This window comes from Ciconia boyciana, chromosome 1, assembly GCF_034638445.1.
Source record: "Ciconia boyciana chromosome 1, ASM3463844v1, whole genome shotgun sequence".
Lineage (NCBI taxonomy): Eukaryota > Metazoa > Chordata > Aves > Ciconiiformes > Ciconiidae > Ciconia > Ciconia boyciana.
Window position 1 is genome coordinate 154,740,267 of NC_132934.1, and position 13,945 is coordinate 154,754,211.

General features: G+C 49.2%; 1 protein-coding gene and 1 long non-coding RNA gene across 7 annotated transcripts in view; one reads left to right on the top strand and one right to left on the bottom strand.

Annotated features, from left to right (window-relative positions):
- Window positions 1–5,149, bottom strand: part of NAXD (NAD(P)HX dehydratase) — a 53,048-nt gene extending 47,899 nt beyond the window's left edge. Inside the window, exons 1-3 of one of the 5 annotated variants that reach the window (XM_072849870.1) lie at window positions 4,858–5,149; window positions 2,564–3,141; window positions 914–1,285 (exon numbers count right to left, since the gene is read on the bottom strand). In XM_072849870.1, the coding sequence (XP_072705971.1) occupies window positions 914–1,285; window positions 2,564–3,122 (931 nt within the window). In that variant the 5' untranslated portion in view covers window positions 3,123–3,141; window positions 4,858–5,149. The other 4 variants (XM_072849871.1, XR_012040379.1, XM_072849874.1 and 1 more) reach the window with 4 other exon arrangements.
- LOC140646250 (uncharacterized) lies at window positions 3,801–10,003 on the top strand. Of its 2 annotated transcripts, none has more exons than XR_012040380.1 (4): window positions 3,801–4,217; window positions 5,852–6,055; window positions 6,534–6,646; window positions 8,199–10,003. It is a non-coding gene; the product is annotated as an uncharacterized lncRNA (long non-coding RNA). The 2 variants fall into 2 exon arrangements; XR_012040381.1 differs by lacking the exon at window positions 3,801–4,217 and adding an exon at window positions 4,717–4,902.
- The last annotated feature ends 3,942 nt before the right edge of the window (window positions 10,004–13,945 follow it).

A 13,945-nucleotide genomic window follows, 5' to 3' on the forward strand; every position in this document is an offset into this window, starting at 1 on the left:
GTTACAACCACTGAGCCCCAAGTCGACTCTGGTTTCAGCACTGACAAGAGTATCCCTGTTTTCCTCCTGCCCACACAATCTACCTCCACATACAAAGAAGCTACGATAAAGATAAATGACACGGAGCCACAGATCCCGAGAAGTCTGTTAATGAATGCTAATATCCAATTATCAGCTTCTGGCCCACCCATAAGGTACGGAAGGAAAAGTCTGTGCATAAATACCAATTCTAGAGTTACTGCTTTGCCTTTTTCTTTAAAATAAATTCAGGTCCCCAAAGAATTTATAAATGAACTGGTGTACAATAAAAATATATGCCAATATTTTAATCTTCTATTACGCCTACTACAGTAATATGATGTTTAATTAAAAGATAAGATTCAGAATTTTGATTTAAAGACATTTATTTTAAAGAAGCTAGATTTTAACATTTGACTTACTTCAGTGTAGGCAAAACTCCACTCTTTTCCTAACCCTGAAAAAACATATGCACAGCCTTAACTTCACATCCTGGCTTAGGCCTGTTAACTTCAATAGCAGCAGAATTTCCACTACAAGGTACCTAGTGTTTCCAGACAGCTTTCAGCAAATGCACTACTTGCCTTTTACATATAAAACTTCTCCTAACTTCACTTTACAGAGATGTGAACGTGGAAAGACGTCCCCACTGTTTATAGTGTTCAAAAAGTGTGATTTCACTCATTAAAATTTGTTATAACTAATGTATCTATATTAAATAATCGGTACAATGGTACGAATGACGTTTTAATTTCATTTTACATCAGACAGACACCTTCACCACAATGTTAAATAATTCCAACTAGCTTTTATTTTCAAAAGCTACTTACTACCAGTGCTTTCACACAGACGTTTAAAAAAAATGAGCTTTTGTTTATGCTATAGAAGGAAGTACCTATCGGTGGAGAAAGTGCTGCTGTCATAGCATTATAATTAAAGTTATCCCCATATGAACGATGGTTCGCTCTCTGAGGTGGACTCGCTGGTATAGATTGTGACCTTTGTGATACCGTAGAAGAAATTCCTGCCAACATCTGTCCCAACATCTGTAACATCTGGAGCTCTCGAGCATGCTCAGCTTCCCGACGCTTGTCCTCAATTTTGAGCCTCTGCTCTTCATATCTGTAAAATTTCTCTTCTGTATCCACACTCTGCTGCAGGAATTTTTCCATCATTTTATCCAATGTTAAATTTGCATGGCGTTTTTTTGACCTTTTGGGCTGATTGAGAGGTGGGGTAATAGTTGGAGCATTGATTTCTTTAAAGCCTAAAACAAGAGGACAGACAATTATTTTTCTGAAGTGCTAAGAAGAAAGCAGCAAAAAAATCTCCCTATGAGATGTGGACCTAATACGTCACAAAGTTGTTATTCTTTTTTGATGTGAATTGTAATCATTTCAGATATTTTTATTTCAGAGTACCACAGCAAAAACACAAGCTTCTGCAAAGTTATAAAGGTAACATGAAAATTACACAGAGGCATATTTTAATTGTTGTAGTACTAAACTTCAACAATAGGAGTCTTTTTGATCTTCTAAAAAGGTTTAAGTGAAGGCTATTAAATAGTATAGCCTCATTTGTGTATTGCAGGTAATTACATTAATCTAAATTGAGTTTCAGTCTGTTGGCATTCTGGATTTGCATTTCAAAAGAACATTAGTGTAAACAATTCTTTGATGGGGTTTATGTGTAAAAAGAAGGTTGGTTAAACGTCAACCAATTGGCTGATCCCTCAGTGATGTCAACTTCTGAAGACAGGTTCATGTTTGTATTAAAACCACGGTATTAATCTAGATTTAAAACAAACAAATAACACTGTCGTCCGTCCCCCCCCCCCCCAACACAAACACGGAGCTGAGGGTAAAGAACGAGCAAGGAAGGGACAGGCTTTATCTAAGGGCTGCTTCTGTCCGCAAGCCTGCTAAAGTTAGAAGCAGTGTTTCTGAAACAACTCAAGCAATTAATTATGTAAAAGCTCTCCCCTAGCTTTCTGGCCTATCTGCAACAATAAGCAGATTTTTCAGGTATTATCGTCATCATCGTTTTAATGCCGATTAACAAAACTGCACATAGTCTGCAGGGAACGGGAAAACCCTCCAGCGAGAAGGATGCCTATTTTCTTGTACAGCGCTACCTGACACTTTGTCTTGATAATCTCTGCGCTAGTTTTCCCTTGGTTTCCCATTGATAAACACCGATAAAAACTCACTACGGTCTCCGTCCGCCCAGCATCTCCCCTCTCCCCCTACCCGGTTTGCAGCACTTCCCGCCCCCCGCAGCAGCCCGCTGCCCTTCCAGGCGGCATTCGGGGGGGGGGAGCAGAAGCTTTCGGGGCCGAGCAAGGTGCAGGGGAAGGGGGGGGAGCAGGGGCGGATTTCGGAGCGCAGAGGACGGGGCGGGAGAGAGGAGGGTAAGGCAGAAGCCACTAGAAGCACGCTAGCTGGAGAGAGGCGCGGGCGGTTGGGCTGCCAGAGCCCGGGGGGTGCCGCGCTGCTCGCGGGGTGAGGGGAGGACACCCGGCGCCGGGAGCCCGGCGGCTACTCACCGTCGCCCGGCGGCACGGGGATGGCGAAGGGGGGGCACTCCACCTTGATGGGGTGGTCGGCGTAGGAGGAGCACTCCCCGGAGTCCTCAGTGAAGTTGTCGCGGGGGGACTCCAGCTCGGCGTCCTCGTCCAGCTCGGCGTCCACCTCGCGGCTGTTGTGCGGCGTGCCCGGCGTGGGCGGCCCGGCGAGCGGCCCCGCCGGCTGGGCGCCGTCGGGCGGCGGGGCCAGGGGTTCGGGGGCGCCGTCGGGGCCCCCCCGGCAGCTGAGGATCCGATCCATCTCGTCGTAGTACTTGCATATCTTGCGGGCGTGCCCGTTCTTCTTCAGCCCGTCCCGGGCCTGGTAGTACTGGCGCTTGAGGCCCTTGATGCGGATGCGGCACTGCTCGGGGGTGCGCTCGAAGCCCAGTTCGGCCAGGCGGCAGGCCACGTCCCGGTACACATGGCTGTTGCGAAAGTTGCCGTCCAGCGCCGACTGCACGTCCGCCTCGCCCCAGATCTCCAGCAGCGCCCGCGTCTCCAGGTCCGACCAGAGGAAGCCCCGCGTGTTCGTGATCATCCTTGGCCGGCCGGGGTCACTGCAATGGCCGCGCACCGGGGAGAGGGAGGGAGGGAGGGAGAGAGCGAGGGAGGGAGGGAGGGAGGGACGGAGGGGGGCGGAGGAGGGCGGCGGGGAGGAGGAGGGGGGTTTAATGCCCGCACTCGGCTCTCCCAGGGGGCGCCTACGCCAGCCCCGGCAGCCGCGGTGCGGCGGGAAGCGGCGGGGAGCCGGGCCCCGGGCCCCGCATCCCAGCCCGGGCCGCCGCCGCTCGCAGCCCGCACGCACGCAAACAAAACTTTCCAGGCGCCGCTTTGCGCTGCGGGCACCTGCAAAAAGGGGGGGGATGGTGTGTGTGTGTGTGTGTTAAAAAAAAAAAAAAAAAATCCCTTCCCTCCCCGGCTCGCTCCCCTCCGAAAACAATGATGATAAATAAAAAATAAACAACCGGGCTCCCGACGCGGAGCCGCGGCACCCTCCCCCGGGGCAGGACGCGCCGCCACCCCGCTCAGGCAGTCATCCGTGCGCGGCCGGCGCGGCCGCTCCCCCGCCCCGGGCTCCTCCGGGAGCGGCAGGACGACGGCGCTGGCTGGACTTGGAGGCCCTGCTCATCACAGTGCGCCTCCCTCCCTCCCTCCTCCTCCTCCTCCTCCTTCCTCCCTCCCTCCCCGCCGCAGTGGAGCGCGATCTCTGCACACACGCACACACACAGGGCGCTGCAGCTCGGCGCACGGCGGCCGAGAGCCCGCGGCTCCGCTCGGCGCCCTACCTCACCCCAGCACACCGCCGCGCCGCGCCACCACGGGCAACAACCTCCCTGCCCGCTCCCCAGGGCCGCCGTGTCACTCAGCCGCGGGGCAGGCGGCCAGGCTCCCGCAGGCACGCACTAGCGCACACACGCACAACGAGCGGTGCCTGCGGCGCGGGGGAGCCCGGGCGCAGCCGGCTCGGCTCGCCCCTGCAGGCCGCCACAAAAGCCCACGCTGCGGCTGCCAGAGACGGCGCCTCCCGGAGGCCCCCGCTGGATCAGGCAGCCCCTGCCCTCGGCGGACCCCTGCGAAGGTGGTCGGGTTTGCGTGCGTGCCCCCCCCCCCCCGCCATCCCTTCGCAAGGCAGGTGAGCGGCCCTGCCGGACCCCGCTGCAGGCGGGGGTGGGTTTCATTGTGCCGGGCCGCCCTCGGGCCCCACTGCCGCCCACAAGCCGCTCCGGCCCCTGCCCTTTCGCTTTGGTTTTGCTCCGAAACCGTTCTCCGGCGGGAGCTGCGCAGCGACGGCGACAAGCCCACCTCCCCGTCACGGGGCCCCGCCACCGCCTCCCTCACGCCCCGGCCCAGCCCCCCCAGCGGGGCAGCCCGACCGAGGCCCCCGCCCGGCGGCCTTTCCCTCCGCAGGGAACACCCACCCACCCGGCCGCCCCATGGGCTTCCGTGGCCCCCCTCGGAGGTCAGCCCTCGGCACTGGCCAAGGCTGCCGCCGCTCGGGGCGCACCCGCCACCGGCGGCCCTCGGCGCCCACCCGCCCGGCCTGGCCCGCCCCCGCCTCCCCTCAGGGGCAGGCCCCACCCCCTCCCCGCCAGAGCCCCGGTGCAGAGATGTGTATACCTTCATCACACCGCAGCCAGAGGGCCGCAGCCAAGGCCAGCGCAGCCAGGGCGCCGGCGGTGACGGCGCCCCGTCCCCACATCCTCCCGGGGGAGAAGGCAGGGGCTGCGGCCGGGCCGGGCCCCGCGACGCGCTGCTCCGCGCTCTCCTCTTACCTAGCCACAGCGCGGGGCTCCCGACACCCCCCGCCAAGCGCGCAGGCAAGCGGCGCACACAACTCATCGGCGCGGCTTCCGGGCCGGGCAGGGCAGGGCCAGGCCGGGCAAGGCAGGCCTACGCGGGCGCGCCCGCCCGGCACCGCTCCGCGCCTCCCCGCGGCGCGCCGCGGCCTCCCCCCCACCCCTCGGCGGCAGCCAATGGCGGCGCGGGGCCTGCGCGGGCGGGCCGCGCTGAGGGAACGGCCGCGGCTCCCCGCGCCCGTGGGGCCGGACAGGGCCTTCCCCGGCGGCGCTGGGCCTGGCGCCCTCGGGCCTCCTCCTCCTCGGAGCGGGGGCGGGCGCGCAAGGTGCGCCCCTGCAGCGCGGCAGCGCGGGCCGGGCGGTTGTGTGGCGGGGCCCGGCCCGGGAGGGGAAAGGTAGAGCCGGGAGCGCCCGGCCGTCAGGGCGCTTTGGGGCTGCCTTGCAGCCCTTTTAATCGGCAGCAATTAAAAACTCCTAGGAATTACCATTTATTGCTCCCAGCATTTGAAAGCGCTTCACATTCCTCACCTCGCCAGGCGTTTGTGAGCAAACCCCTGATTTACGAGTGCGATTCATTTCTAAGCTGCTATTTCTAGCTCGGATACGTCATTTTAGAGCAGTATTCTTGTAATATTTTCTTTTACTTTAAAACACACCAGAGCCAGTGGAAATACCAGCTGATGTTCAGCTCTGGTCCTGCGGCACCTGCTTAATCTAGACAATAAATCAAAATACAGCGTTGCCCAGGAAAAACTGACATGGTTATATGCATGAGAAATCTGAAACATTAAAGCTCAAAACAGCGGTAATTTCTGCTCTAGACTCCTAGGTATTTCAAGCAAGAGTGTTGCTATTAACTCATAAAAGCTTCTAGCCTAACTACAGCAGTAAAATGTCAATGTTTCAATCAATATTTTGAAGGGGTGAAGACAGACAACATTTTCCTTTACTGTTTTGTGTTATATGTAAGCTGTGCTCAAACAGACCTGCTGGTTTTACCTGGACCAAACCCAAGCAGGAGAGATTTGTGCCTTTCAGCTTTGGGAGCATCATGTAAAACAGCCATGCTGTCTGCAAACTGCAAGACACACAACCTGAGCTTTTAGTAACCCAGATTGAACAGTAAACCAGGTACTGGAGCAGGAACTTGGATGCCTGACAAGTTCACTATCAGGTATTAACTCGTTTATTGAAAAGTTACTCTTCTATAGGTCCTGGTATCTGGTACGATTTTAAAGGCAATATCGGGTCAGTAAAATTTGCCTTGTATTCAGTCAACACAAGTAATGCTTTTTACCCTTTGATTATCTGACTGCGTAGCAACCCAAAAGATAGACTCAACAGCCAATCACATTTAGTTTTTACATGAGTTTTAACCCAGAAAAAAAGGTTATCGGATTGTTGAACACCACGTTTCTTACACTTGTGTTTTGATTCCATCTGGAAGGATAAAGAGTGTGTAGATTTCCTGTAACTCCAGCACTGACTTAATGTCTGGAAGAGGAGGGGGGAAAGAACGATGCAGATTTTTTTTCATCCCATCAAGTATCTCTGGCTCCACCAAAAACATGTCTTGTGCCCAACAAATGAGAGAAGAAGAAAGATGTAATTGTAATGTTGTTTTTCACTGGGTTCCCTGGTCTCCTTTGTAGCAGAGATGGAAGCAAGTTCTTCCGATGCTGCAGAACCCTCAGAAGTTGTTTTGTGGAATCAGTGAAGTTTTCAGAAACCAATTCTCAGTTCACGTGTAGAAGAAAACCTAAAGGTATCTATGGGCTTCGTCTATGCCAAAGTTGTTCAGGTTGTTATGGACGATCTTGACATCAACTAAAAGAGTCTTGCTACTGCTATTAGCCAACATGAGTGTAAAAACTTTGAGCAAAACACACTGCCACGCCTCAAACGTTCTACTGCTCTGCATCTAATTTAAGTTACCTTCTTTTGGTATAGTACCGGCTGCCATCGCCATACCATGTACAGTATAAAGCCGTAACTACTAGTGCCATCTCTGAGCCCAGCATCAGCGATGTTACTTACTGTAACATGCTGTGCATTTTTTATTGAGCTTCCTGTTCTGACAGTCCTGTCACTTTGTCTGCTTGTCTGTCTGCTTGCCCCTCTCTTACATGGAGGGAGGAATGACCCTGCAGAGTTCCCTTTCATGCTTTGGGCAAAATCCTTCTGGCTTCATTGCTTGTTGCTCCATTAGTGGCCCCTCCTTCTCAGAGTCTTGCCCCTCCTTCCCTAGCTCTTGATCTCAGCCTTCAGTTCCAGCATTTTAACCCTTTTCTAGCTGCACTGTCACCACAACATATCCTCCTCATTAGTGGAATAATTACTGCGACCTCTTCCTCCCCTGCTACACAAAGAAAGGCTAGCCGTCAGTGTCTGACCTGAGAATGTCCTACTACTGTCAAGGTAGGCAAGAGCTTGGAGGTTTGACTTAGTAGTAGATTGCAGCAGTCACTGACAGCTGATGCTTGGGGACAACAGAATGTACATATATAGATAGGGTGAGGTATGGACTGTAAGCTAGATGTCCCTAGGTAGAGATCCCAAAATAGTGACCACTCTGGAGCATTTTGTAGTTTCTTCTGCAGGTTCCTGCTGAATCTTTGTTCACAATATGTTTGCTTTTTGCTTCTGATCACTTTGTACCCACTCAGCACTGAAGTCTGAGTCCTTGCCATCCATTTGATAACTGTTGTGCAACCCTGCCTACCCAAGCCATTCCAAGGTGAACGTGGGCAGCAGGTGGCAATAGCAGAGCTTGCAACATACGTTGATGGTGTTCTCTCCACTCAAATAACTGTCAGCCTGTACTGGAATCACCATTTAATATCATAAATATTATAAACGTATCCATGTTAACATATCCATGTTAATAACTGCAACAGGGGGTTTAAGCATTCATGTGGAGTGAGGGAATGGAAGAACTTGGAAGTAATAAGTAGCTTTAATTGAAACTGCCCATAAAATATGACCAAAGATTTCTTTGTTGTTGAAATGGGAATCTGGAAGCACTTCTCACTGTGAAAAAGATGAAAAAGTGGAAAGTCTTAATTTCATTTGAATGTTTACCTAGCTAAGTTGTAGGAGTTAGAATTGGTAGTGGTAATAGAGAAGGCAGTAATGGTATATGTGTTAAGATAAAAAGGAGGCCAATCCTGCAGATGTTATTAGCAGTACTATTTACTGCCATTAAAGTGAGCGGGATGAGCATGTTTTACACCAAATATTATGTTTGTCTTAGTGCAGGACAAAATGTGTTTTTATATGGTGCAAATTTTAGTTTGTTTGTTTTGGTGTCTCTCTAGGCTGCAGAGAAACTAAAAACAGCATAAGAAGACCTGAAGCTATGATAATTATTCCTGTCACTATACTTCTGTGCATTTTTATATTCAAGACAAAGGATAGCAGCAAGCAATTAACAAGCCTTTACAAAAACACATCAACATGCTTTGGTTTACCTATAACGTTTACTAGACAGGAATGTCACATGGGCTGAAGAAGGGAAAGAAAACTAAATGAGAAGAAATATACTCACACCTGATTAAATACTGTGTAATTAGTTATTCCCTACAGCTTCTTGTAATTCTTCATATTTTTACCAGGGCAGTACAGATATTATCACTTCTAGACATATTCAGTATAATAATGTTTGTCAAGCCTTGTGCTTCTCTAGATAATTTTTGTTTTATCCAAAGTGATCAATAAGAGGTTTTTTCTTTTTGCTGAGTGTTAATGGTGAAAAAACAGATATCAAGGAAACAATAAAGATAACATTTCTGTTTTGTCCTCTTCTTAGAGCAGGCAATAAGAATGATCTATGTACTGCAATAGAAGTGAAGAGGGCTTTTTTGGGCTCACCCAACTTCTTCGAACAAGTTCCTGATATCTAGTGCAAACATACATAAACTTGCACACCTCTTAAGCAACATCCAAAAAGTTAAAACAAATCGTCTCTTTTTCAATAGGGAATAATGAGACTCTGAGAAAGTAAATATTGTGGAGTTACACAGTTTTCCATAAAACTGCTTTTGCTCTGTCCTTTGGTGGCAGAAGGTAACATTTGCCAAATCCATTAACTTACACAATTTAGAACACTGCTATTATTATGAAGTACACTACTAATTTATATCACTTTTCTACTGTTCAATAGCTACATGATGTTTTATTTTAGTTGTGTTGTAGCTGAGCCTGGAGGCTTTGCCTGGGTATTGTCTTATCCATTGTACATATACAAAAGTCAACCCTGTGGGATAATTGCTGAGGTGACTTAGAAATTAGAACTTATATTCACACTGTTAGGTAAGGCACAGCATTGAAGAAGCTTCCCAGGTGGAATGCGGCTGACATGCAAGGAATCCATTCCATGGAAGTTCCCTAAGCCTGCAACCTTAGATGTTGGTAACACCAGGGGAACTTGGTGTGCTGACTCTAAGAGGCACTGCCCGGAGGGTGGAGCAGTGTGGAGATGCTGCGGCCAGGCTCTGCAATTATATGGGAACTTAAAGGTGTCATGGAACTGATAAGCTGCATATTTACTACCCTGGGCCAACAGCCTGCCATGTTTTTGACAAAATGCTGTCCTTTTGGTGAACTTTGCTCATTATAACATCATTATAATACCAAAACACACCTCCATCCCAAAAGCTACCTGCCTCCAAGGTGCGACCACCCCTCACTGAGCTTGTGCTCTGAATTTTCCTAGCTTACACCTTTAAAAGCGAAGCGAGAAAACTTTACACCAATCCTAAACAAAGGTATGTATGACTAGAGTCACTCAAGCTCCACCTGAAAGGTGAAAAATAGTATAAAATGGCTTAAGAGAAAGAGAATGTTAGGGAAGACACCATCATGTACCACTCTGACATTTGGGATCAGTCGATGGGCTGAGCCTCTCTTCCCCCCCATCGGGACGCCTTTGGGTAAGAGTCGAACACTTGGTTATACCAGGTGCCTCCCCAGGAAACTTAGAAATCTCTATAGAGTCGCTTTATTATCTTTTAACGTGTTTGTAGCTGGCAGTGTTACTCATATTCTTGGTATTTGCACGTGCTTTGCAGACAGTGAATTTATCACCAGTAATCCAAAGAATCTGTGTGTCTGTTGCTCTAATAAACTGCACTCTTCATTGATCTAGCCATGGTAGTTCTCATTGAACATGACCAGACTCTTTATGTGTGGCCGTGATAGTTCATGCAACACAACTAGACTGGGGGTGTAAGCGCGTTATTTGTGAATCCGTAATCGTGAAGTTCAGTATGCTGGACACGACCGGACTTAAAACGTTGTAAATTAATGCTGTTGCCTTAGCGAAAGCCCTGAGAGGGCTCTGGTTCTGATAAGTGGCTATACACACAGTCCTTAGAAAATAAACCGTTGACCAAGTCTGAGACTAAGACTGGACCTAGCCACACCTAGACTCCTCTCTGAGAAGGAGTTTAGAAAGCAAGGGGGTCCTGTCTGAACCTCATGACTCAACGGGAGGGTTCCCTCCCCAGCCACTCCTCAGACTCCTATTTGTATGCGACAGTAACTCTTAATGCAACAAACCCCTTGCTCAAAACTCAGCTTTATGTGCATTTAAGAGAGACATGGATACTCAGCATGATGGACAGATTTGTAAATGATAAATTGGTTTTAGCTTAAGTGACACAGTTCGGTACAGTCTTGGAAACATATAGTATATCTTGAACGTGACTGCTAGAAGAAGACTACATGCTATATCCACAAAGGGATTTGAACGCTGAAAGGTTCCTCTTTCAGGTACCTTGCTTCCTTTTTTTTCCTGTAATATGTTGCTAGTCATCTCACAGATCCAGCATATCAACTTTAGTAGTTGTGTCCCCAGGTTTTTCTCGAGACTTTGTAGTTGGTTTCCCCACAACCCCCTAAGCCTTGCATTTGTAGTCAGTCTTAGATTGCTGTAGTGCCACGGGTGATGTCTTTGCCTCCAGTTGCTTCTGGAGTTGTGCATAATCTTGTTGCCCAAAGGAAAAAGCTGTAGTTCTCTTCCCTCCCTGTGAGAGCTGTTCATGTTACGTATTCCTGAGATCTTGTATATGGAAAATAGTCCTTAATATGCCTGCTCTTCAATATACAGGTGTTAAAATTTAACACGCGTACCTGAGTTTGATTACAGCATCCTTTACTTGAAAGTCAGCATGTATGCATGTGTATTATTTCTTCCTGTTGTTGCCACAGCTGTATAAGTGTATGGGCAGCAACAATTCATTTTCTTCATGCCAAGGCCAGGTCTGTGAGTTTTACTGGTATAATTAATCCCATTGGGGGAGGAGAAGGTCATTTAAAAATAAAAGCCAAAATAGGGTAAGAGGGTGGATATAACTATGTCGTTATAAAGATGACACATCAGAATGATGATTTTCCTTGCTGTATGGGAATAGCTATCCCAGTATAAAGCACCTTTATACAAATAGAACTATAGACGTGTTAAGACGTTGAGATGGCAGGGAAATTGTATTGCTTTAGTTCTATCATAATTAAAATAGTACCTATTTTTGACAGACAAGCCCCAAATAACCTATGGCAATTTTAAATTACTTCATTTGGCCAATGGTTTTCCACAAAGAAGCTTGTCCTTTCATGTGAAGTAAAATAAACTTTTCAAGACGACATTTCCATTTTCTATCCTTCATTATTGTTAACACCTTTCCCAGAAAGGTGTGCCACGTCAATGAATCCTGTTCTCCTGATAGCACATTTTCGTGAAGAGTAGTTAATGAAGGAGCAGCAAAGATCAGGAGGAGCGGGAATTTTGTGGGGGGGTGTGGGAAGGAGAGCGTTGACAGATGACTCCCCAGAACTAGGGCTGCCAAACAGCGTGTGTCAAGAAAGAGGATGTGTGGCTGGGGAGGAAGGGAGGCAGATAGCCCTTCTGCCCCTGAGCTCCTGCTGTCACCTCTGAGTTCGCATTAAAAGAGTTCAGGCAGCCCATGCCGGGGTCACCACTCTGTACCAACCCACCCCTCCTGCACTCTGCTCTCCCGCCGTCTTCCAGTGTCTTCCACCAAAACTGTGTCTCATTCACAAATTAAAATAAGATTAAACTCTCAGTGAGTGAAGGGGAGAGGTCTCTGCGTGCCCGTGCAGTTAGGGGAAGGTCTTGCTGCCCTGAGTCCATCCTGCTGGTGCTCCCCAGCTCCAGAGCCTTTCCTCTCCCTCTGCGCTTGCCCACTCTCAGCCCCTTCCCTTGCTGGCCACGCTGCGGCTCGGCATCTGGTGCCGGCTAGCTCTAGCCTCCCCCACCATGCACTGAGGCTGTCCACAGTGGCCTTCTGTTCTCACTCTCCCTGCGCAAGAAGTGGCTCCTACTGCTGGCAGTAAGGCAGACACAGCCTGCGCTTCACCAAAATCCAACCAGCCAGGACCCTGATGGAGGAAAAAGAGGAGGTGTGTGCGGCAAAACCCAGACACCTTAGCAGGGAGTAATCATGCCAACCCTTGGTACTGTGGTGGGGGGAACGGGTGGCAGAGTGATTATGAGCTGGAGTGTCTTGGGATGCTGAGGCCAACCCTCAGCTAGGTATGCAGAGCTCAAGTGAGCGGGCAATACTACCGTGTATCATCTTCAGCCTGCAGCGTTGGCTGATCTATCATGCTAAACCACTTCAGGTACCCCCACTCTGCAAATAAGGACCCCAGGACATTCCTCTTACCTTCCCCATTTTTTAATTACACATCCCACTCCCTCAGGCTACCACCCCTAACCTTTGCATCCCCACTCTCCCCTTCTTTTCTCTTGAGTACCTCCCTATCCCACTGCAGAGCATGATTTGGGCCCTGCTCTGTATTTTCTTTTGCAAAGAGGGTCCCAGCACTATGTTGAATGTGAGGGCGCACCTTGCAGTGGAGCAGGCACCGCAGCTGGGCACCGAGCCTCGCACACTTTTACAGGGTTACTGTGCATTTCCATACGATATGCTGTATGTGCCACAGGTGAGCAGTTTCTGCAGGTGATGGCAGAGGACCAAAGAAAGTCTGTAAGCCGCCTTCAGCCCTGTTGTCAGCTGGCGAGTTACCTGCTGTAAAAAAGTCTTTTAAGGCACTGCCTTCCAAGTGGCTGTGAAGGCTTCCTCCCGTTATACAGAAACCAGATTATCACTGAACTTATTTGATCCACTCCTAGGGAGTAATAAAATACACATTTTGCTCAGTAAAAACTCCATCTGGTCTCTGAGATATATTGGCATGGCAAGCATCCACCTTCCATTGCTGTTGCTCGCAGTCCCCATGCAGCCACTTATCAGTTCATCTGTCACAAGAAGCAGAAAGGTTTCCCTTGCATAGACAAAAAGACACCTCCCTGAGGCCTCTGGTAACTGGTCCTGCCTCTATTCTGGCAACCAAAGCCGCACATTTTAAGATTGTAGCAGCCTAAAAAGGATTTAAGAGGCTGCCCCTTCTGCTCAGGCATTCAGAACTGTCTCTCTGCAAAGAAACTGTGTAACGGGGAAGGAAAGCATTGGGAAGAAAAAATTAATCACCCTTTTTTTTTTCTGGGAGACCTCTTTTATAATACTTCAGAGCAGACAGGAGTTTGCTGTTAGGAAAATCAGCAAATGGAATGCCATTCTTTTGAGATAAAATGTGATGCCTTTCATTTGCAGCTGTGCACACAGAGTCTTAATCTGCCCCATGTTTATCAGGTTCAAAAGCACTTTTATCAAATTCACCGAGGAAAAAGAAGTGCTGCGGTTTTGGGCTTAACTATCCTTCTGATACCTGTGGGTCAAGGCTGAGACCTCAGGTCTTTCTTTTCTTGGAGGGGGACTTGTTTCCCTCCCTCTTAGGCTGAGTTTATTAAAGCTGCTGACCTGTTGCAGTCCATCGTGATTACACAAGTGACTCAGTCACCTTTCAAAAACATTGCATTATTTCAAGACAAAAACATTACTGAGTAATATCATGACGGTAAATATTTGATGGAAAAAATACTGTTTATCAGGTTTAACAGATGCTTGAGGTTATTAGCTCTTCTGTCAAGTGTGTGTTTCTGCATGTGTTTCCTTGACCCTGTCCAGAGGTGCCCTGTCTC